Below are 25,050 nucleotides of genomic sequence, written 5' to 3'. Positions count from 1 at the left end.
CAGCGCGTGAAATCATTAATCATTTTCGGGATTTATAACTTGGGATGAGTGGACACTGAAACTTCTAAAAAAATTATCCGAACCCAAATTTTGTCTTTCTTGTCGATTTTTTAAGAGTTATATTATAGGAAAATTGATTGTGTAATATTATAGAGATTCATTTTATGTGTGTTAGATTTTTTTTTGTGTTTCAAAAAATTTGGACCCCACAAAATATTGGGTATGTAAAAAAAAATTTGTGTCAAGTAACATGAGTAATGCAAACCCCATAAATTGGGGTATATTCTCTCCCTTTTTTTAATTGGATTATATACTACTGCTTAAGATTTTTCAAAATGACAATATTAAATTTTGTGATAAGTTACTCGTGTAGTTTTTTTTATTAAGTATCACTAAGTATTTGAGAAAACTAAACTCAATTTTTTTTATCAACTATTAGTTAATTTTATATTATATTTGGATTTTGAAATTTTTTAATACAATGATAATACTAGAGTTTAAACATATAATTTCATGCAAATTATCTAACCTCATCATCATTATTTTATGACACTTAGTGACTTAATTTTAAATTCTTTTATTCTTTAAAAAAATAAGATAATGTTAATAAGCTGAGTTCATACATAGTGTTGTAACATTTGAATAACATTTTATTTTTAATTTTTCAATCTGAGATTGTATTAAAAATAAACTTTTTTTAATACAAATGTAAAATAAAAATAATTTCAAAATGACAAAATGACTTGTAATGTGACTGATTATTTTAAAAGCAGAAAGATATTGTAACAATCAAGTTGTGTTACTATTAATGTTACTATCAATCAATCTCATCGTTAGATCGATTATGTTGATCCAACGGTTATATTTATTTTCATTTTTGCATGGTTATGATTCCCTATATTTAAAGTGAAAGCATTAAATATGAGAAATCATAACCATACAAAGGTGAAAATAAATATAAAGTATTAAATTTGGAAAATCATGATCATATAAAGATGGAAATAAATATAACTGTTGGATCAACATAATCATCTAACGGTGAGATTGATTGGTAGTAACACAACTTGGTTATTCTGCCTACTTTTATTTTGCCTACCTTTGCCTACCTCTCTTAACACCGTTAGATTACAATCTCATCTAATGATGGAGATTTGTGGAATAAAATAAACTATTTTCCCCTTTTTTTTCTCCTTACTACCTCTCACACTCTTTCTCTCTCTTCCCCTTTCTCTCTATTGATTTGCGTAATTTATAATCTGAATTTATATGGGAAAGGTTATTCTCCCTACTCTTATTTTGCCTACCTTTGCCTACCTCTTTCAATATTGTTAGATTACAATCTTATCCAATGGTGGGGATTTACTATCTAAAATAAACTCTTTTACTCCTTTCTTTCTCCTTACTACCTCTCACACTCTTTCTCTCTCTCCCATTTCTCTCTATCGATTTGCGTAATTTATAATCTGAATTTATATTTGAATCTAAATTCAATCAATGATTAATGGCATGATAATTCTACTGGATGAATATAATTTTCAAAATTACTTGAATATGATATAATTAAACATGGCAGAAATCACAAAAATACAACAAAAAAAATCGAAAACCACGAAGAATCCCTTCCTTTAAATTAATCCACAATTAAAGTAACGTTTCTATTTTGCTGTTGAAATTTGAAATCGAATCAACTTATCTCTTTCTTATCTTGTTTTTCACCTTGAAGTGGGGAAAGGATTATCTTGTTTTTCACCTTGAAGTGGGGAAATGATCTATGTTCTCTCTATGTTACGCACAACAACAGGCATACCTGATTCTATAACATAGGGCATCTGGGTATGTTTCTTCTTGACACCCTTTTTCAATTTTTTATGTAAATGCTCATAACAATGACTGGGTTGGATGAATCGATAAAAAAGCTTACACCTTTTTTTGATACTGAAGCGCCATTAAAGAAAGAGAAAGCAGAGGAGAGAGAAAAAATGAGAGGCAGTGAGAGAGAGAAAGTAGTAAAAGAGTTTATTTTAGATAGTAAATATTCACCATTGGATAAGATTGTAATATAACTCACATCTTGCCTACCTTTTGCCTACCTCTTTCATTACCGTTGGATTACAATCTAATCCAACGGTTCATATTTACGCAATAAAATAATTTTTTTTCCCTTTCTTTCTCCTCACTTTCTCCCACATCCTTTCTCTCTCCTCCCCCTTTCTCTCTTCCTCTACCCTATACCTAATTTTTTTCCCTTTATCTCTGATCTCTGCCGAGGTGAACGCACGCGGAAGCATTATGCGAAGCAGTTATGGATTTACAGGGAGAAAAAAGATTGAATCAAGTTAAGTGGATGCTACAAGGTTAGCCTTAATATAGAATGCGATTATTGTTACTTTCAGGGAGGAAGATATCATCAGTGATAGAGAACATGAACTCTGCCGCCAAATTGCTGGAATATTAGGGTTATTCAATGGCCATGTTCCCTTCTCTGCAATGAGCTACAAATTGTTGCAAACCTCATATATTATTCGATGAATCGCATAATGCTTAAATTAAAATATTGTGGTCGATGAATCGCATAATGTTGTGGTGCTGTGGTTCAATGCAATTAAAATAAAAAGAAGTTCCAATAAAAATAAACCTGATAGAAAGGGGGAGGAGATAAAGGAAAAAAAATTAGGTATAGAGTAGAGAGGAAGAGAGAAAGGGGGAGGAGAGAGAAAGGGTGTGGGAGGAAGTGAGAAGAAAGAATGAGAAAAAAGGGTTATTTTATTGTGTAAATATGAACCGTTGGATTAGATTGTAATCCAACAGTAATGATGAGGTAGGCAAAAGGTAGGCAAGATAGGAGTAGGTAGAATAACCTATCCCTTAAAATAAATAAATATGTGAATTATATTTTTCCTCATGTCAAATTATATTTATTTTACTTTCTTCATAAATTATATTATACAATTGGTTCGATATTGTGTAATGTAGTCTTTTTTTTCTAAACAATGCGTCCTTACCGAGCCCAAATCAATGGCGTGTATGAGATTATCACATAATTACATAATTACATACTAAGCCACTACAAGGTTAACTCACTAACTAACCAAACTACGATAATAGTCCATAGTCATACATCATAGCTGGGATCCTCATATTTAATAGAAGGGGATTATGAATCTGCATGAAGATTCATATCTCTCCAACTCCAACCTGACCCATGGAAAAATGTGTTGCATATTTTTTCTTTTTTCTTTTTTCTTTTTTCAACTAGATAGCTCCCACATGTTTCCTTTTCTCTACAAGAGGAGATATGAATCTTCGTGTCACATGAGATATTCATAATCCCCTTAATAAAATTTCAGTTATCCATAAATAAAAATGAGATAAAAATAAAAATGGATCTGTCGTATTTAATAAAACATAACTTCATTATAGGAGAAAATTACAATCATACAAGTTAAATAAAACATGGCAAAAAATTTATTTAATACGAGAAGATTCACTTCCTAAAAAGATAAGGATAAAGAATAAAAAAAATTCATAAGTGAATAACAGTTTCTTTTTTATTTTCTTTGTTGCTCATTAATAATGTAATTAAGTACAGATTTAATTAGGTTCCCAGTTGCGAACCTGTGTTAAATTCATTGTCTTCCTATAAAATTATTAGAGCCAAAGTGATATCACTATTGTTGTTAAAATCTCGATTTATCATTACGATATTATGTTTTTACGATTTTTTTTCATCAAAATGATTTTACTAATATTCCAAACGCTTTTATGTTTTTATGATTTTTTTATATTATAATTTTATGTTTTACGATTTTTTAAACCCGTTCCAATTTTACTTGAGATCTCGATTTTAACAATATTGGATATCACCAATATTGTACGCAGCCATGTTAAAAATTTGATTGGAAGAGTTTTATCGCAGTTACCATTATGCTTGACTGGACCGAATTAGTCTATTGATTGATAAATAGGAGGAAAATCTCAAAAATAAGATAAAATAAATAATATTCCAACAAAAAGAATAAAAGAATATATTGATTGCATTGCTCAAATTTTTTGTTTGAGAATACATAAACTAACCTCTTCAAGTTAGCTTACAATTTAAAACTCAAATAATTTTGTGATAAAATGTTACGAAAGTGAACTTCAATGAAGGAAGGAACTTGAAGCAAATTCATGTTTCCCTTTTCATTCTAAGAGGTTTCTTCTGTTTGTTCCTCAGATGCTTGTGGCTCTGATGGCTTTTCAACTGGTTCAGGAGCATCAACTGGTACAGGAGGAGCATCAGAAGAACCAGTCCTCTTATGTGCAGCAGCTTGGAGTACATGGCTATAGTTCCCTTTCTCCATGAAAAGTTGTTGGAAATGGACCCTGCAATAGAGGACACCATCAAGTGCAGCATAGCTTGAATGTGTGAGAGTGCACCCTCCATGAGCACACCTAAAGCATGTCTTGTGGTAGCATTCCCCTTCCAGTGTCATCTATTTTAATGAAACCAAAAAATTGTATGATTAGTTTTGTCAAAATCAAAATTGTTACTATTGTAGCAGTAATGATGGTTAGGATTGTAGCATTGATGATGGTTATGATTGTAACACTAATGCTACAATAGCAACAAAAATCCTAACTAAGGTTATGTGAAATCAATTTAAAAATCAAATTGTGAAAAGTGTTTAAGATAGTAATGATAAATGCAATCTTGTGATCCATATATAATTTTTAATGGTTTGTGCTTTTATGATTATAGAAGTTCACTTTTTGGTTGAAATCAACTTTGTGTATGATTAACATATGAGATTACAAACCTTTTCCAGCGGATACACTGTTTTTAAGCAAACCGCGCATTTGTCTTGTGTTCCACTGAACATAGAAGAGAGCCTACTCGGGGTCCTATTCTGTAAATGATCATTATAAATGCATGTTAGAAAGAGTGCACAATATATATATATATATACACTTTAATGGGGTTAGATGTTAGTGAAGGACACTCAAATTGTAAAGCATATAGCAAGGTTGGATAGTGAACATACCATCAGGTCGTTTTGTTTGTCAGAAGACTTTGCTGCCACATTTAGAGTCAAGGAAACAACATAGCTCATTAGCCAAAATTAACAGAAAGTGTATCTATTTGTCCTTTGTGAGGTTAAATTAGGAAGAAAAAAAAATGGTTAAAAGATGGAGTTCATCTTACCAGATTGAAAGTTCTTGCTGAAATTGCCAGACTCCTTGAAAAGCTGTTCAAAATGTGGCTTGCAATACAGAACACCATCCATTGAGGAGTATGTGCTCATCTGACCAATATTAATTAGTACCATTGACACTCCATATTTAGGAATAAGTTAAAACTAATTTTTTCTTTTCTGAATGAATCATGTCAGATCAAGCTACCATAGTGCGTTTGTGGATTATCCTATTGTGTTTAAAATAATTTATAAACAAAATCTTTCTCAGAGTAATTTAGAAAAAATGTGGTTTTCTTTTTCTTAAAAACACTCAAACACTCATTTTATAGTTATCTTTTCATTTATAATTACAAAAATTGTCACATTGTTTTCATTTTCATTTTGTTTCTTGTTTATAGGATTTTTTTTTTTTTAATGAAATGTTAAAAACATGATTTTGTTGTTTTCACTATTTCCTTTGCAAAATCATAACAGGAAATAAAAGAAAAACAAGGTGGCATACTTATATTCTATCAGTTTCAAAATAATGTGTCTGAGCCTGGTTACCTATGTACATTGAAAGCATTGAATCTAACTGATTTTTATGTGTTCTGCATGTAATTAATTAAAAACTTCAACCTTATTTAAGATTCTGCAATTACATATGAGGTATTGTTGAGTATGTATGACCACATGAGCACAAAACAATGAGACAGAATAATAAAAAGGAACATATGAAGGAAACAAATTTAAGGATCAGATGAAGCAAGAAAAACAAAAAGAAAATAAAGGGTATTGGAGAACTATACCGAAAGATATCCCTTGCAGTGACTGCATTTGAAGCAGGCTTTATGATAAGGAATACCTTCAAGAGTTAACAAGTCAACAACATGAACAGTCTTATCACATGCCTTGCATTTATCAGTAGTTCCTGTGAATGACATGTTTCTTTCCCCTTCCTCAAGACCTTTCTAATTGGTTGTGTTTTATGTTTGTTTGTTTTTTTCTTTTTTTTCCTTTGATCCTGCAAGGATGTCTGAGGAAAAAAGAGAAGTTCAACAAGAGTGCACACCTCAGACAAATGGGGATTGAACAACAAAGTCTTGGATATGTCTAAGCAAAAGTAACTTATATCAGGATATAGTGGATTAGATCTCGCTAGTAAATGGTTGAGAAGGGATTGGAGATGCAAAATATTGTGAAGCAAAAATGGAAATTTTTTGCTGTTTGTGGATATAATCTAATTGTTTGGAGTGAAAACAGGTTGGTGGTTTGACCATTTCCATGATTGCAAATTATGTGAACCATCAAAAATAATTAACTCCAACTTTTTTTCTTCTTCATTTGCTATTCTGGTAGTATGTATGAATATATTTAGTTCTGGATTTCATAATTAAGATGTTATTATAGCAATTACATAAAGAGATGTTAAGAGAGAAAAAATACTTGGTTGTTATATTTATCATGGCAATTTTCCAATTAATTTTTGAACTTTGTTTTTATAAAAAAAAAAAGGGAATCCTTCTTTTTAGCATTTGGTAAATTAAGAGACTATGTATTTTTAACATGTTTTAGATTGGGTAATTCCATAATCAGTGATTCCCAACCTCCAATCTTGAAACAAGAAAATAGTTAATCCTCCCTGGAAACAAGGTTGTATCCCCTCACTTAAACATATACTTTATTTTTTCTTGTAAAAGAAATGGAATATAATAAATTTGCTTTAGTTGTTTTGTATAGAAGAAGGGCTAAAAAGACACAATGCAACATGACAGAACAAAGTTTTACAAAATAAAATAGAACCTATGTATGTAGTATATTGCAGAGAAAAAGAAATATCAATGTAATGTAATGTTCAAAATGCTTCCAATCATGATCGTTTTTAGGAATGCTGTGGTCTGCAGCCTTTGTTAATTATTATTATTATTATAAGTTTGTATAGGCTAAAGAACACATAGTAAGTTATTTCCCCAACAACTTCAATATGAAAAATTATAGGAGTCCTACTTCAAACAAAACAATTAGGATCGGCAAAAACGAGTTGTGAACTCGATCCGAGCCGGCTTGTGAAAAAATGAGCCAACCCGCAGGTCAAATGAGCTGGCTCGCGGGTTGAGATTTTTTTTTTTTTATAAAAAAATACAAAATATAATATACAAAAATGGACAAAACCCACAAATGTTGTCATCATTTTTTCTTCCTTCTCTAAACCTAAGTCCCTAATCTTCTCACATCCCTGCCATTTTTATATTGTTAGGTTGTGCTGGCTCTGTTTGGTTCAAATATCTTACTCACTTGGTAGCAAGTGGTTCTGATTGTTGCTTGATGTTGATGCAAATTTGTTGTGAAGAAAATTCGAAACTAAAATATTTTGCTTTTATTTCTCATTTTGTAACCCTTTGTTTAGCTAATGGAAGCCACATAGCGCATTAATATTATAGGATCGTTTAAATAGGCTGAAAATGAGTCATCCCGCGAGCAATTTTTGAGCCAACTCGCAAGCTATTTTTTCAAGCCAACCCACGAGCTATATTTTAGAGTCAACCCTAACCCGACTTGGGTTGGGTTGGATTGGATTTTCTGGCTCGTTTTTTTTTTCGAGTCAACCTATCCCGACTCATTTTTTCGGATTAAATACGGGTTGGGTTGGGTCAGGCCAGGTTGCCCGTTTTGCTAATCCTAGTTCCAACTTCCAAGCTTGGAAGTACTTTTTTCCTTCAACGCTCGTAGCACGAAGTGAAACTCATGTGAACATTGATTTATTGTGAACCCCTATTTTGGAGAATTAAATTTTGTGATAATAAAAATATTATTTGATTTATTCTTACTTATTTTATTTCTATTAATTTTTTTCAAATATACGATGAATTTGTTTTGGTTCGATAATTGGCATTTGGCAGTGGGCACTATCCATAATGTTATTTTGTGTTATTTTATAGGGAAATACATCCCTCCTTTACCCGCAAAACAAATAAAATTCTTGCAGACACAAGTTTTGGTGGGCTCCATTGTCAAACAAAAATTAAAAAGCAAAGGAAATACTTACACGCTTATCGATGGGTCAGCAGGCGTTTCTCTCATGACCAAATACTTATTTATTAGTTATAAATGATATACCGATACTGACATGGAATATAACACGCTGACACGTTAATTTTAAAAAATGTTATATTTCGACACGTTGGAACATGTTTTGATATTAAATAATATTTTTAATATATATAATATAATTTATTATTAATACATATAACAGCTCATAATAAGTCATATAAACAATCAAATATTAAAATTTCATAAGATAAATATAAAAAAAATCGTACCTTATTAATTTTTTATGTCAAATTTCATAACAGAAAAAATTGATTTATAAATTATTTTTTTTATGTTTAGTTAATAAAATAAAATAGGATACCAATAAATAAATAAATAAATAAAATTTAGACCTAAAAAAAAAGAAACGTGTCAAAACGTTGATCACGTATCGAAAAAAGTTGACTAGATGTTAAAAAATTTATTAAATGTTTGTTAGGTTATATGTCATAGTGTCTTTCATAATTTAGCACTTCTATCTCGCATTTTTTAAATGTTAAAAAAAATGCAGAGAAGGAAAAGGAAAAATATGAAATGCTTAGGGTGTGCATGACAATCTTTCCGGAATCAATTCTTTTTTAATTTCTGTTCCCGGGAACAAAAATGGATAAGAAATTCGTTTGGTAAAATTGGTTTATTTTTTTGTTCCCGGGATGAACCGGTTTAATTTTTGTGCTGGGGAACAGGAAAAAGAATCAAAAAAATTTTACTTTTTTGTTCCCGGGCACAAAATAAGAAAAATGAGAAACGCTTATCCCTCTCAATATCTCTCCACCATCGTACCACTAGTGTCGTCGTCACCACCCCTCACCACCACGATGCCACCACCACCACCACCTCCACCTATCACCACCATCACCACCACCACAACTACCGCCGCCGCCACCACCACCGCCATTATCACCGTCACCACCACCATCACCACTACCGCCCTCAACCACCACCGCCATTATCGCAACCACTGTCGTCACCGCCACCATCAACATCACACGCCACTGCCACCACCCCCATCGCCATCACTACCACCACCACGACGCCACCATTACCATCACCACCACGTCACCAATCACCACTACTATTGCCGCAGCCACTACCGTCATCATCACCGTCGTCGTTGCCGCCGCCGCCAACCACCACCACCACCACCGTCACTGCCATTACCGTCACCACCACCATCGCCACCATTACACCACCCCCGCCACTACCATCACCACGTTATTGCCACCACTACCACCACCATTGTCACCTACCACCACCGCCACCGCCGCAGCCACTACCACCACCACCACCATGATGCCTTCACAACCACCACCATGTCACTGCTACCATTGTTGCTGCCACCAACCACCATACCCACCACCATTGTCGCAACCACTGTCGTCACCTCCACCACCACTATCCCCACCACTACCACCGTCGCTGTCACCACCGCCACCACCACAACCACACCATGTGAAAAGGAAAGTGATGATCCGGAATTTATTTATATTTAATAGGAATTATTTTTTATTATATTATTTGTTGTGTTATCAAACACAATTCTCATTCTCGGAACAAAAATAGGACATGTTATCAAACACTTTTTTTTCTTAGAAACTGTTCCATGGCACAGAAATAGAAAAGAATTGTTTCTTTTCAGAAACAGTGCTAGGGAATAGAATGGTTGTCATGCACACCCTTACAGGATTGAACATATTGGCGACTGTAACATTACATTGGTTGATGCTTATTTATTTCTCCTTTGCAAAAAATACGGGAAAAATGTTTGTCGTTATGATTTGTCATTTTAAATAACGTAATTGTGTCATTTTTTAATGAAATTACATCGTTTTGGTGTGTTTTTACATTCTCTTTCCTCCATTTATTTTTATTTTTAATTTTATAAATTAGAGAAAATGACAAAACACATCAAAATGACGTAGTTTCATTAAAAATGACACAAAGTTATGTCATTTTAAGAGAAAGATAGACACAAAAAATAAAAATCATGGAAGAGAAAAGGTAGGTGATTTTTTAATTTAAATTTTAAATAAAAAATTTATTTTGTGTCTTTCTCTCTCTTAAAATGACATAACTTTATATTATTTAAAATGACAAACATTTTCCCCTTAGTTTTACGGTAACACTTTTTTTTCCTGTTAGGTTAGGAAATTAGTTTACGTATTAGGGTTCGCTTTTTCTACAGTTAATGTAAATAACTTATTTACACTGAGTTCAAAACGACATCGTTTTGCGGCGAAAATTAAGGTATTTTTGTAATTATAATTTATTTCAGGGTTATAATAGTCTTTTTCATTATAATTTTTTAATTTTTCAACCAAAACGACGTCGTTTCGGGAGCGAATGTAGATAACTTATCTACATTCATTTTAAAAACATTAAAGCCTAATATTAAGGAAAAAGTGTTTGTCATTTTAGATGACATAAAGTTATGTCATTTTAAGAGAGAGATAGACACAAAATAATATTTTTTTATTTAAAATTTAAATTAAAAAAAACCACTCACTTTCTCTCCCATGATTCTTGTGTCTATCTCTCTCCTATAATGACATAACTTATGTCATTTAAAATGACAAACATCAAACCCTAATATTAAAATAATAAAAAGATATAAATGAGTAAGTTGGAGCTTGGGAATGAAAGTAGTTGAGAGGGGTAACAAGAAAAATAAAAAAATAATAAATAAACAAGATGTGTAAAGGGCGTAGAAATTTTCATTTTTAGTTCGTAATTAGATATAATATGTTATGTTTTTTTTATGGCATGATGTGTTAACAAAACAAAATATGACGATACTGTTGAAATTTTTAGATTGTCTATGTATAGCTTGTTATTAGTTGATTAGTTGCTTTATTTTAAAATTATATATTGAGTTTACTGTTCTTTTATTTTTAATAAAATAAAAGGGATTATTTTTTGTTTTGTTTAATTTCATGGGTAGATGATTTAGATAGTTGATACTCTAATTAGCTAATGTAGCTTTATTATTAAATTGCTAAGTTATGTAAATATACTTCCTCATTTTATCTTTGATAATTATTTTTAAAAAGAGAGAAAGAGAGACAATAAATTGAAATTGTGAAATCTATTTTAAATTTTCTGTGTACCACACGACGATCGGCAACTTTGGTTGTATAGCTCACAATCCTCAAGCATTTTCCATTAGTAAGAGTCTTCGTAAAATCATGCTATCTTGAATTTCGTGCAACGTGGCTTAATTTCAAAATAGAGTTTGCTTTATTAATTTCTTCATTATTAAAATACATTTTATTAAGTCTGGTTTAAATTTCTTGTGCTTCACGCAACAATTTGGAATGTTGATTGTATGGCTCACCATCCTCAAGCGTTGTCTGTTTATAAGAGTCTTCGTATAGATATGTTATCCTGAACTCCGTGCAATGTGGCTTAATTTCAAAATAGAGTTTACTTTATCAATTTCTCAGTTATTGAAATACATTTTATTAAATTTGGTTTAAATTTCTTGTGTTTCATGCAACGATCGACAACGTTGATTGTATGACTCACAATTCTCAAGCGTTGTTTGTTCATACTTCGTGTTAGCCATGTTATCTTGGATTCCATGCAATGTGGCTTAATTTCAAAACAGTTTGCTTTATCAATTTCTCCGTTATTAAAACATGTTTCATTAAATCTATTTTATATTTCTTATAATCTACACAATGATCGATAAAGTTGATTGTATGGCATGTCATCCTCAAGCGTTGTCTATTCATACGAGTCTTTGTACAGTCATGCTATCTTGGATTCTGCAAATGCGGATTTAATTTCGAAACATAATTCTTTATCAATTTCTTTACAATCAATATATGTCTTAATAAATCTATTTTAAACTTCTATTAATTCGCGCGACAATCTATAACATTGATTGCGTGGTTGGCCACCCTCAAGTGTCGTATGATTCGTAAGGATATATATATAATATATATATATATATATATATATATATATATATATAATTATAATGACCCTAACTGGTAAATCTTAGTTAGAGATTTAATTTAAGGATTTAAATGCCATAATTAGATTCAGTGAGCGATTTCGAGTATTTTGACTGTAATCATGACTATGTTATGAACAGTGCGTTCCGCCGGAGAATTTACAGTTTTGTGAATTAACCGGTAGAGCTTAAATGAGCAAAATGATTTTAGAAACATAATTTGACAATTCTGACAACAAATATGAGTTTAGAACGAAAAATTGTATAGTCTGGCACTTTCCGTGAAAATCTCGTGAATAGTGTTTCTACCGGGTATTTTATACTGCTGTTTAAGCAACCGGTAGAGTCCAGAAGCAAATAATTGATGAAATAAGAATAAGAAAGTCCAATATATGCCAAACAAGTCAACATGGGCCCAAGGAAATGATAAGTTTATAAGTTTTAAGTTTCTGATGCAAACAGTTCATAATTAATGAACCACAGTGCATTTCGTCAAAAACGGTGCAGAAACGGTACTGTAAATCATGAATATGATTCCTTAGGAAATAAAAATTTATGTAAATGAGTTCAGAAAAATAAAAATATGTCTGTAGCTATAAGTTAGTTCCGGGTCCGTTAAGTTAAAATATGCGATAGAAAAACATCCGGCTAAAAAGCCACATGTGCTTAAAAGACCAAGTCACTCAAGTCTCACTATCCAAATCAGTTTCTCTCTCCTCTCATCCCTCACAAACCCGAGCTGCACCTTGGAAGAAGGGGGTTAGGGCTTTGATTTTTATTCCTTTGATTTCTCCCTAAATACTCATCCAAATCCTTTGATCCATACATGAAAATCATAGGAAAAAGTCCAATGAATCCATCCCACCTATCAATTTGAGCCATAGTTGAGTGTGTGAAGAGTTCTTCCTCCCTCAATTTTCGTGTCACTATTCATCAAGGAGAAGAAAGTGTATTTTAAGAGGAGTTTTTCTTGGAGATGGCTCCCTAGACCTTGTACAAGCTATTGGAGGTAATAAAACTCCATTTCCATGGCATTGTTTTGATGTTGTGAGCCATAAAAATTGTAAGCATGTGTTGGGTGGGAAAGGAATGAGTTTGAAAGGTAATGTGATGATAGATTTTTGATGTTGGGTATTTAAGCTTGTGGAATAAGCATGTTTACATGTGTTAAATATAAAAAAAAAAATCCCTTGTGTGGTATCCCCTTGATGTTTCGGCCATGAGAGGGTGAAGAGGGGAGGATATGAAAAATTGTAATTCATGTATTTTGAAGTGTAGAGTGTAGTAATAAGTAGAAAAATGATGAATTAGTAAGGATCCTTAAAAGAGGAAAAATCATAAGGACCATACCTCTATGTTACGGCCTTGTGGAGTTCGACCTATAGGGTGGCTTAGGAATATATTTTGTTACATTTTATTTTAATAAAATGTGTTGTAATGTATTGTATAAAATTGATGAGTTAAGAAGTGAAATGGTTTGAATAAGAGTTGAAAAATACATTGAGTTCCTAAAGGTAGGTTCACGACCTTTTAGAGAAAATGGCATGAATTATGTTGAAAATTCTCAAGTGAACACTTGATTAAATTAAGGAAATCCTAACGAGTATAAGGTGGTCTAGACTTGTGTATTGACATAACATTGGCAAAAACATAAAGAAACGAAAAGAAACGATAAAATGTATGCCTTATGTGAAAGCTAGGCATGATGGCATTTATTAATTTATATTTGTGGATTCTTGCTCTAGGTGTACCTAGGGACTGAAAAGGATCAAAATCTCTTGAAGATATAAAAGTAACTTGTGTCACAAGTAAGCAGATTGATAAAGCTTCAAGATGTAAGCTCTATGTTTAAGGAGTCTTTTCCTGCTTGAGTGATCCACCATGGTTAGTGAACTATGGTTGGACTGTATGACTGTTATTTAGATGCTTTGTATAGATGCATTCATATAGAGTTATTTGATAACATGATATGTTTTGCTCTGATATGACTTCTGTAATATGATTTCTGTAACAATCTCTGGCCATTGATTGTATAGTACCCTGATGTCCGCTTTGGGATCCTCCCTCGGAAACACGTGCGTTGATTTCCGCTTGGGGTCCTCCCTTGGGAATGACGGCGCACATCTTTGATATGTCTGGTTCCGCTTTGGGGTCCTCCCTCGGGAACACGTGCGTTAATTTCCGCTTGGGGTCCTCCCTTGGGAATGACGACGCACATCTCTGATATGATATGGATATATGCTCTGTTCTGTTATGATATCTGTTATATGTTGTATTCGTATACTCTGTATCTAACTTTCATGCAGGAGTGAGCCAGGGGTATGGAGAATTCTCTATAAACCTGGAGCTTATTGAGATTTGTAATCTCACCCCTCGTTGGGGACATATTTTCAGGTGCCCAGATTCCCGGTGAGTCCTCACTAGGCAGGGACGCGACATGTGGCTGAGGCAGTGGACTGATTGGATTTTGAGTAGCTGTAGACTACTTTTATTTGGAGTATAGTACCTTCATTTAGTATTTTCGTATTTTGTGGATCATGATGTTAGATCCTATATTTTGTATGTGGCCTGTAGATGTTTTGTACATGTCTGATGATGATGTAGTATTTCAGTTTGATGCATGTACATTTGAGTATTCAGGCACGTTATATGATGATGTAGTATTCAATTATGTTTATGTATTGGATTGCATGCTGTTAGATTAGCGGCACTGAGCCAAGTTATGCATGCGCCCATGGATGGGTATCTGATTATATTTGCATGACTGGTACTTCTGGATAGATGTGCTGTATAAACTGTTTATCAGGAAATGCTTCTGAATGGGATTGGAAAATCCCCAGTTGTCCGATTTATAGAGGAAACTCTGCCCGATTTTCGCTTACGCCGAGTAAGAATTAAGTTAGAAAAAGAAAAAGTTAGCTCATATTTTCGTAAGTTAAGTCTTCCGCTGTTTCTGTTTATATCATATGCATGTTAATTGAACCGGCTCGAGACGAGGATGTTACAATAATCATACTATCTTATACCCTATGCAATTGTGAGCTAACTTTCAAAATTATAAATTTAACAAAACCAACAAATACTTTTAAGAACAACGTAGCTTTGAATTTCTCATTGCAGCAGAGAATATGTCAGAGCGAAATTTTTCCGTCAAGCTTAGAGTGAAACTTTTATAATTTGATTTTCTTTTTCTTTTATTATAAATAATTTTATTATTCATCTTGTTTTATTTGGGTTAAGCAAATACTCTAAAATTATTAAAAATTTGGATAATTAATTTAATGCAACCATTTTTCCAAATGGATATATCACTGATGCAGTAAGATTAAATTTTCACCCTCCCAGTACATAATTAGCCTCTCAAACCTTGATTCAAAGACTAATTTTGCTAAAATATAAGGTTTTCCATTTTTTTTTCAAATTAAATAAAATTAGTGACGAATCCATTGTTTTTTTATTTTCTAAATAATTTCGAGGTCGTTACATATATATTACTAGAAAGTCACTTGATCATGGAGGTAACACAACTAGTTGGCATAGTATGAGATCTGAAATGGTCTTTCCATGCCGATCAACTCTTCTAGAACAGTTGACACCACCATCTAGGATGTTCCTGACAACAATATTCAATGAATGGATTCCCTTAACTTCATATATCTCCACTTCAACATTTTCATTGACCCATTTATCTCTTTGATGTCTTGCATCTAAATCAGGAGAAGTGGACAAATCCAGAAGAGGTGAGACCACTGATTTTACCCATTGAGATGTAATAACTAGTTTCAGCCTCTCAATATCTGGAGGAAAATGTGGGATAAGGGAAAAGTTTATGTCATTTCCTTTATCACCAGCTCTGCTATGTGCTACATTGTAAAGTGGAATCTTCTGGCCAGATGGAGCAGATGAGCAACTCCTATCAGGGAAAACAAATTCTGTTGAGGATTTGTCAGTTTCATCTTGTAACTTAGGTGGCAATGTCAATGTTTGTCTCAGATTGCATTCAGGATCAACTACTTTATTTGACTGGCTTCTTGTGTTCCTCTTCATCGCGGTTCGCCAGAAAACATCTTCACGCGTAACCTGAAGAAAAACCTAGCTATGATGAATAGTTCTAGCAGCATGGTAATGAAACTTGCAGTGAGATCACTAGCACTGCAACCAAAACAAACTTGTTTGTCAAGAAATCACAAGTTTCATTAATGTTTTTAGGGGGCGTTTGGTACGAGAGAAATTTTTTGGTTACTGGGAAACTAATTTCGCCGGAATGTGATTGGAAATAATTTATTCTGGAAAATTTATAAAAATGTGTTTGGTTGACCAAAATTTTACCTGGAATATTTTGATAAATTTTCTGAGTTGATGTTTGGTTGATTATGTAATAGTAGTAGGAAAGGGAGTTATTTTACAAAAATAACCCCCATTTACTTTTTCGTTCAAATTTAATATTTTACAATATAGCATGTCAATCCACCATCTTCTCTTTCCGTACAAAAGTGGGTTATTTTGGTCTTTTTATTGGCGCCTAAGGATTCACTTCCCGGTAACAGTGATACCCATATTCTTGATGGGCAACTTCTCTCATCAATTGTACATTATATCACATATAAAACAAAAAAACGGGACAATAATTTATCAGGCAAACTTGTGCTTTATCTGCAACCAAACATGGGTAACCCATGTTGCCGATCTCCCTATCCCAGGTAAACAAAAAGAATCTGCATACCAAACGGCCTCTTAGTTCATTATCCGATTTCAGCTCAGAAAGATAATTTCACGTGTCTTAGATTGAGGGATCAGTTTGACCAATAATTTCAAAGTTCTCAACATCCAAGCCTTATCCTATTAAAGAAGAATTTGCACTAAATTGTTTTAGTGAAAATTTGGTTTTTGATAGAGCTCAACGGATTTTATTGATCCATGTGTGTAAGTGCAGTCCTAATGCATGCATATACACAAGTGTGAGAGAGGAAGGGGAAGAAGAAAGTACCAACTGTTTTTCTAGAAGAATCTCTTTCTTATATCCAGTACTGCATTCAAACAAAAAGATATATCACTAACAGTCAGCAGAAAGAATATTTGGCATCAAATATCACAGCATTTGCAGCAGCAATGAATAAATAGTATGTAGATTATGAGTACAGCATAACTTGCTCTTCAGAGTTCAACAACCCAGTTTCAACTTTTTGTTACAACTTCATTTACAATTGGAGTTTCCCAAATAATTAGTATAATGTTTTTTTGTTTTTAATATTGTTAGAGAATAATATAAATCATTAAAAAAGTCCTCACCCACAAGCTTAAGCTTTTGGGTTGAATTGGTTTTTTACATGGTATCATGACTATAAGGTCACAAGTTCGATTCCCACCGCCCCCACTTTAAAGTGGAATTAAAATAAAAAGCACAATAAGGTAAACCAAAAATTGGGCCTGTGCAATATCCACGCTTCTAGCCCAATGGGCTCTCGTGTGAGGGGGCGTGTTGAGATATATAGTCTCACATTGGTTGTATGAGCAACTAATGTGGAGTTTATAAGGCCTTGGGCACTCCTATCCTTTGAGCTAGCTCAAGCCCAACCAGGCTCTGATACCATTGTCAGGCGGGTCCAGGGGAAGCCCGTGGCGGGGGACCACCACCAATGGGCTAAGCTACTCCAAATACACCAAGTGGGTCCGACACCACATCTCAACCCAAAACCTTAAGGCTTTGGGTTCATGGGTCCTTCCACTTATATACTCTTCACTTAGCCCATTACCAACCAATGTGGGACTCATCACACTTGAATATCTCAACAATCTCCCTCTCAAGTGTGAAACCCAACATTAATATGCTCCTCCTCAACCGAGTACCCCAAGCGCAAAGTACTCAACCCGCCTCCTAGCCAATCACCAGGCTAGCTCAAGCCCAACCCGGCTCTGATACCATTGTCAGGCGGGTCCAGGGGAAGCCCGTGGCGGGGGACCACCACCAATGGGCTAAGCTACTCCAAATACACCAAGTGAGTCCGACACCACATCTCAACCCAAAACCTTAAGGTGTTGGGTAAGGGCCTTTTTAATGATTTATATTATTCTCTAACAAATATAACAATTGAAATAAAACATCCAGGAAAGAGCCTCTTTGCAAACTGCATGCAAGGATTGCCCTCACTCTACCCTCGCTGGTCGAGGTTTAGTAGGAAGTGTTTTATAACAATTGAAACGAAACCTTCAAGTACATTGCAATTCAAATACCCAGTCCAGAATCTGATAATCCAAAGTGAAGTGGAAATCTACCAGCAAGTTCAGAGAAACCTCAAAAGAAATTTTAAGGTTTCACCAGTAATCATCAAATTAAAAAAATATTAATTGTTGGACCCGCCCTGAATCGGATTAGTTGCGAAGCGATGAACTGATTGGAATATTTCCAAAAAAAAAATTATTAATTGCCAATTTAACAGATTTATAATTCTCTCAGGTATTAAAACTGACCATTCAGAATTTTAATTAAAAGTATGCAGTGCCAAACTTAAAGGAACATTGACCTGATACCACCACCACCAGCTGGTCCATTTGTATACAATGCTGTGAATTCTCTAGCAAATTGGACAGCTTGTTCCTTCTGCTCAAAAAGTCCATCCATGCGTAACCTAATATCTTCACTAGTCCTCTCTGGTGACACATCTTCACTGCTGCTGACAGCTTTGAGGCTATCAAACCCAATTATATAAGAAAGTATATGGTGATTAAGACCAGGAAATATTTCTTCCATCCATGATCTAACCTAAGGAAACATATGAATAATATATCAATTGATAGTAAGCTTGATGTACCTAGTAGTCTTATCAAGCAGTAGAATCAACATAAATTTAAGAAAAAATGAATCAAGATCACAGATCTAATTGGTGATGATAAGGCTGTGAAGGTTACCAGATATTCAGCAGCTTTAGCACGTTTAACACATTCGTAACCTCCATAAGATATCTCTCCCCATCCTTTCCATCCACAATCCTGTAAGTAAGTATTTGGAGCATCAGAGCCGAGGGATCTTCGAAGAAGAACAATCATAAAAATAAAAATGCAATCTAGGAACAGATACAGAGGGGTTCAAGAAGATCACACAAAAGAGAATGATATAAATAAGTACATGTTGTGAAGAGGAATGATACAGAAAAGTACCTTTGGAACCAACTGCAAAAGTTTATCAGGAACTGATATAGTAGATGGTTTTGCCCCAAGACAGCGAACTCTACAGCTAGATAATGGAAGGAATGAAACATCCTGAAAATCAATGACCTGTTAAAGAACACGATATGAGTTCTTCTTGTGTATTCTACCCTCTAGTCATAAATCCTTGATGTCCTGTGCTTCATAACAAACATCTAACTTACTACATCAGGGGTCACATAAGCACCAGGGTCTCCAATCTCATAGAGTAATTGTTCAGCACACGTATTAAAATTTAAAACTCCCCCACTACCTTCAGCCTTTGCTACACACACTTGTCCATCATAACAAATTTCAGCATAAGGAAGTGATAAATCCAGTAGTTGCAGGAAGGACATTTCACGGTACTTGTCTCCTAAAACAAACAAGATAGATAAAGCTTAAAGAGTATCATCTTATTAACACAACCCATGCACTTATATCTCAAACCATACTCAAGGGTAGAGTTAAGCTATATTAGACCTGGATGCATGAAATATCCCCCTGTGAGTTGACAGCCACACTCTAGAAGATGCCCAGCCAAGGATCCCTGAGCTAGATGCTCCCATTCATCCCAGTTCCAACCTAGTTCATAAACCTACCAATATACCGGCATGATCATTTAGAATTTTGTCCAACAGATAACTACGCTACAGAGTAAACAAAAAACAACAGCTCTTCTGATCCTATCTTTCGCTTAATAGTATTGTACAATCTAAGATATTTGGCACATTATAAAAAAAAATGTAATATGCTCCACAGAAAATGTCTATAATTTTCCGGAAAAAAAAAATGTTAATTAAGGTGATAACTCCTAGTACGGGGAAAAAAAATACAATTCGCACCGCAAATCACTTTTTTAAGTGTTTGTGTATGTGTGCGTGTCTTTAGCTACTTCAACAAATTCCACCAGTCATAAACCAACTATCCTAAAAGTTTAAGCTATTAGGTGATGACATGACACACATCACCAAACTCAAGAGTCATTAGGGCGTGAATCATGGACAATGCATAGGTCCAACCTACCTTTTTCTAAAATTCAATTTTTAATTAGAGAATGAGGATGGGAAAGATCGAACTCTAGACAACTTGGTCATAGAGGCTTTAATACCATGTCATGAACCAACTCTGTGAAAAACTTAAGTTGTTAAGTGAAGAAATATGAATGATTTTTATATCTAACACCACCAGCGGATAAAAATTTAATCAATTATGTATGAAAGTTCAATTTCTGTAATACTTAATATGTAAGATCAGCAAAGTAATTACTCATGATTCAGTGACTGGATTGATAAAAATCCCATTCCATGAGTAGTTACTCAACGGTTTAGACGTAGTCCAAATAATGAATCATTATCAACAAAGCCATCTCCTTATCTTTCAAGAAAAAAGCGGTAGGCTAATATATGTATATCATTCCGTCTACCATATTTTTATTGAAAGAAAGCTAAGGAGATGACTCCATGTGCTGTGATTCATCATTTGAATCTCACTCTACGAGCACAAGCAAAGTGTTTCTGAGAAAAGTTATCCTATGTAGGCCTAAGTTAATGGAATCTCTAATGACCTGCTTAAAATAAAAAATCAAGTACCAAATGAAATTTCATAAACTTTCATATACCTTGTAAAAAGCAATATTGTCCATATGAAAACTGCATTCAGTTACTAAAAACCAGGCATTGATGGAGGAAAGAGGCAAAGATGGGTAATATGAAGGAAAGAATAGATCAGATTTCGTACCATAGGAGCTAAGAATAAAGCAGCATCTGCAATTCTTGAAGTAATTATTACATTTGGTTGGTATTTTTCAAGACAGTGAACAATAGAAGTGGCTCCCAAGTAGGTGCTGATACCCTTCGCATATTACAGCCAAATTTCACATCCGGCTTAACAAAAGTCAAGTAAAGTGGAGAAAGCATGCATGCATAACTAAATTTGATCAAATTCTGCATATGACAATATTATTGACAGATAACCAAAGGGGGATAGATTGATAGAATCCTCCACTTAGTTCAATAAGTAAATCAGAATGCAGCCTTACAAGTCAATAAGTGAAGAAAAATTACAGGAGCAATTATTAACATCCATGACCAACTACCTTATCAAGAAATTCAACTTTTTTTTTAATAGAAGAATGAGGGCAACAAGAATTAAACTCCTGACCGCTCAATCATATTGATCATAAAGGCTCTAATACCATATTAATAACCAACTATTCCAAAAGCTTATGCTGCTAGGTGAATACTCATGAATGATTTTACATCTAACAATTACTAAAATTCTTCATATGACAATCAGTAAATAGATAACCAAAAAATGGGGTAAAAATTAAACTTGTCATATGACATCACTTGATAAAACAAGTATGAAGGAAAATAAATATGCCATTTTGCACAGTCTGGTGAAGGGCTGCCCATAAATTGGTTGCTAATACACCACAAAGTTGAAACAAAAAGAAATAATTAATTAGGGAATGACTTTATATATGAACACAAACAGCCACATGAGAACAGATTCTTACACCCTCCATGATATATGATTTTGCTGGTGAAAACCCTGAACCTGAAAAATGTTGTATGTACATATCAGTAGCAGAACTTAGCACGGAGAATACTAAGAAAATATAACAGTTTATTTTCTTTCAGCAAAATAAATATATTATAAGGTAGCAGGATAGTACAACCAGATGCATCAACAATTTCAGACAGGCACCTTGCTAAGAGGCAAAGACAGAAAAAAAAAATTAAAAATAAATAAATAAAAGCATATGCCTTTTTAGAGCTCATAATAACTGTCATTCTTTTAACCAGGAAAACCTCTTTACTAGGACACCCTATTGTTTGTTTCTATATTAGAGAGAAGTAACACTCTTCATACCATCCAATTATAGCAGATCCATCTAACAAGGACCTACCAAAGGAGGGATCACACAATATACATCAAACAAAATGAAAGCTAGAAGTTGTAACAGTAGGTAAAAACAAATTCCAGAGACAAGTAAACAGATTTGGAAATTAGTTGGTATTTAAACCCCCACCCCACCCCTCCCACACACACAATTAAAACATTCATTTAAAATTTGACAATAACATAGGTCAAAGGAAAGTTAATAGGGAAATCTAAATACCTAAATTTTTTATAGACACCTCATGAGCAACAGAAACAGAAACATTAAGTCCCAGGCTGCTAGCTATTTCAATGACCTTCTGTTGAGCACCCAGAGGATCCACTTTTAGAAACAAAGAATGAATGAAGTTAGACAAACAAATGTGAGAAACGATATAGTCTATCAACTCAAACCAAATAAATGCATTACACAAAATTTTGTTAAACATATAATATCTTCATATAATCAACAATTATTACACAATCCATTAATGTAACATTAAAAATTCTTACTAGCACCCATATTGGTAATTATGCAAGTTCCTCTTTCCAAAGCTAGAGGCAGCAGCATATGCATCCAGTTAGAAACTGCAGATAAAATTTTACAACAATCAGCAACTTAAGATTAGAGAAATGCAAGAGCACGAAACAAACCACCGGTCCACCGCAGCTCCAATGACTTCAATATCAAATGCCTTCAATATCAAATGCCTTCAAATAATAGAAACAAAAACATACTTGTTTTCCAATATATATATATAGGTTTAAGTTTCCTATCTGAAAAAGAACCATAGAAATTATACCTACATCTACATTAGATATCAACATCATCTTTATCCCAATGTAGTTTGGTCGACATACAAAAGCAAAAACAAATTAAGAAAATATAATATATAAAATAAATAACATTAAATAAACAAATAAACACAGAAAAATTGGAAAATTTGATGGTAACACCCAGAAGGAATGAATATTGCACTGATGTATCAAAAACATATTTAAATTAAAAGGTGGGGAAAAAAAATGAAACTTGATAATTTATTTTGAACAAGAAACACATACTCTGAGAATCATAACCATCACCACCAGACACCATGATTTGATAACGATCAGCTAGAGTACGTTCTGCCAGGCATTCAAGGACCAAATAATTTAGTTCTTTGACTCTTTGAAGCAACTTAAGAGCAGCCAAAGGCCTGTCACCACCAAACCCTGCTCCACACCCAATGTAAACCTTATCCCTTCTCCTTTGGGGACTACTTCTCTGTAATGTAAATGTAATACCCACATAGTTAACTTTTCAATTGGCTTTGATTTTGCATTAAAGACAATAACTTTCAAGATAAACAAAGGTAAGGAACAGTAAATTAACCAGCTTTATCAAACAATTATGAATATCTTCACAATCCTGGGGTTCCATCACTTCATCTTCCATCCCAAGTGCCCTATCAATATATCTCTATAGAAAGAAACTGAATTAATGCAAAACAAAGGGTACAAATTTTTCATAAAAGGGATTGGATTATGTACCATAAAAACATCACAAAAAGAACATTTTCATTTGCATGCAAAACGAAGGGTACCTGAAAAGCCTTGCCAATTGCAATGAGTGATGGAGCTCTTCAACTATAATGTCGGTTCTCAGATAGTGAAATCAACGACTGAGAAGTGATGATCAGAATGAGATTTTGGAGTGTACTTTCTTGATGGGACCCACTTAGCTTTATCCTTATTTCCTTGCTAGAAACAGTTGCTGTCAGCTTTAATCTTTTTTCTTTCGAGTCAAAGGTTTTTGTTGGTCTAATCCTCTAATCTTTTAAAATATGTTATAATATTGTTTAGATTTTGTAGTATGTGTTTAAATGTTTCTGTAGCAACATAATTTAAATCACCTTAAATTATGTAATCATTTTTGGTAGCAAATTTTTTATTAAAATTTTTTAATTTATTTCATTCAATTTATGTTCAAATGTATTTTAGTCTTGAATTAAAAAATAAGAATATTTTTTAATGTTTGATGGAAAATTAAGCAAAATTTAAAAATCGTATTGAACATTTTTAATGTATTAACAAAAAATTTAATGCAAGAAATTTGTCTTTTTTTTTCTTAAAAGTTAATATTTTTAATATTATTATTTTCAGAATTTAATTTAAATTCATTCTCTTATGACTCTTTTTATTATCTTCTAGTAATGTACATGTGTTATTTAAAAAATTGAATTATTAAATTATTATTATGGAGCTCTTTGAATGAACTAAAAAATATGATTAAAGAATTATGCTTCATTTTATATAATTAGAAAATAGTAGATATATATATATATATATATATATATATATATATATATATATATATATATATGATATGAGAATATTTGATAAAAATTCAGAGAGAATTTGGGAGATATAGGAGACTTTAGAACTATTCCAATCTTTTAAACTTGATTAAATCATATGCCGAACATTCACGGTTTATGGATGATGGTGAGTAATGAAGAGGATTGGTGGCTAGTTTTAGGGGCACTTGAGCAGCTATATTCAATGAGTTGCCAATGACCAACTTGATTCCCTTTCCATGTCATATTGCAATTATCTGTTAAACTTGGTTTCTCTGTTTTAATGTGACAGCCACATGCAAAAGGGCAAAAGGGCATAAGGACAATAGTTGAAGGAGTATTATTGGTCAGTATTTATCATTACTTCACCATGTTTCTTCGATTGATGAATCAGATAATGAACAGTCCAAATTTCATTTTTAATATATTATTTTTAATGAAA

The 25,050-nt window shown here is 33.2% G+C and overlaps 2 protein-coding genes across 3 annotated transcripts; both read right to left on the bottom strand.

Moving 5' to 3' along the window:
• Positions 1–4,187: 4,187 nt before the first annotated feature.
• On the bottom strand, positions 4,188–6,100 carry LOC133315886 (LIM domain-containing protein PLIM2b). Its single transcript, XM_061517565.1, has 5 exons — positions 5,966–6,100; positions 5,186–5,285; positions 5,025–5,056; positions 4,800–4,889; positions 4,188–4,475 (listed from the first exon to the last, which is right to left on the bottom strand). The coding sequence occupies exons 1-5, from the start codon at positions 6,098–6,100 to the stop codon at positions 4,188–4,190; spliced, it is 645 nt and encodes a 214-aa protein (XP_061373549.1).
• Positions 6,101–15,625: 9,525 nt separating this feature from the next.
• LOC133315880 (uncharacterized) lies at positions 15,626–23,862 on the bottom strand. 2 transcript variants are annotated; one of them, XM_061517559.1, is made up of 14 exons: positions 23,856–23,862; positions 23,645–23,731; positions 23,335–23,536; positions 22,786–22,860; positions 22,514–22,615; positions 21,908–21,948; positions 21,127–21,240; positions 19,870–19,984; positions 19,572–19,762; positions 19,360–19,476; positions 19,111–19,191; positions 18,726–18,964; positions 17,192–17,231; positions 15,626–16,284 (listed from the first exon to the last, which is right to left on the bottom strand). In XM_061517559.1, the coding sequence occupies exons 2-14, from the start codon at positions 23,705–23,707 to the stop codon at positions 15,715–15,717; spliced, it is 1,950 nt and encodes a 649-aa protein (XP_061373543.1). In that variant the 5' UTR covers positions 23,708–23,731; positions 23,856–23,862; the 3' UTR covers positions 15,626–15,714. The 2 variants fall into 2 exon arrangements, with proteins under 2 accessions (XP_061373543.1, XP_061373542.1); XM_061517558.1 differs by lacking the exon at positions 23,856–23,862 and adding an exon at positions 23,803–23,852.
• Between the last annotated feature and the right edge of the window lie 1,188 nt (positions 23,863–25,050).

Source organism: Gastrolobium bilobum, unplaced genomic scaffold (assembly GCF_033153095.1).
Source record: "Gastrolobium bilobum isolate Gb01-03AN ecotype WA unplaced genomic scaffold, APGP_CSIRO_Gbil_v1 utg17648, whole genome shotgun sequence".
Lineage (NCBI taxonomy): Eukaryota > Viridiplantae > Streptophyta > Magnoliopsida > Fabales > Fabaceae > Gastrolobium > Gastrolobium bilobum.
The sequence above is the reverse complement of the archived record's forward strand: the minus strand, read 5'-3'. Positions and strand labels throughout refer to the sequence as shown.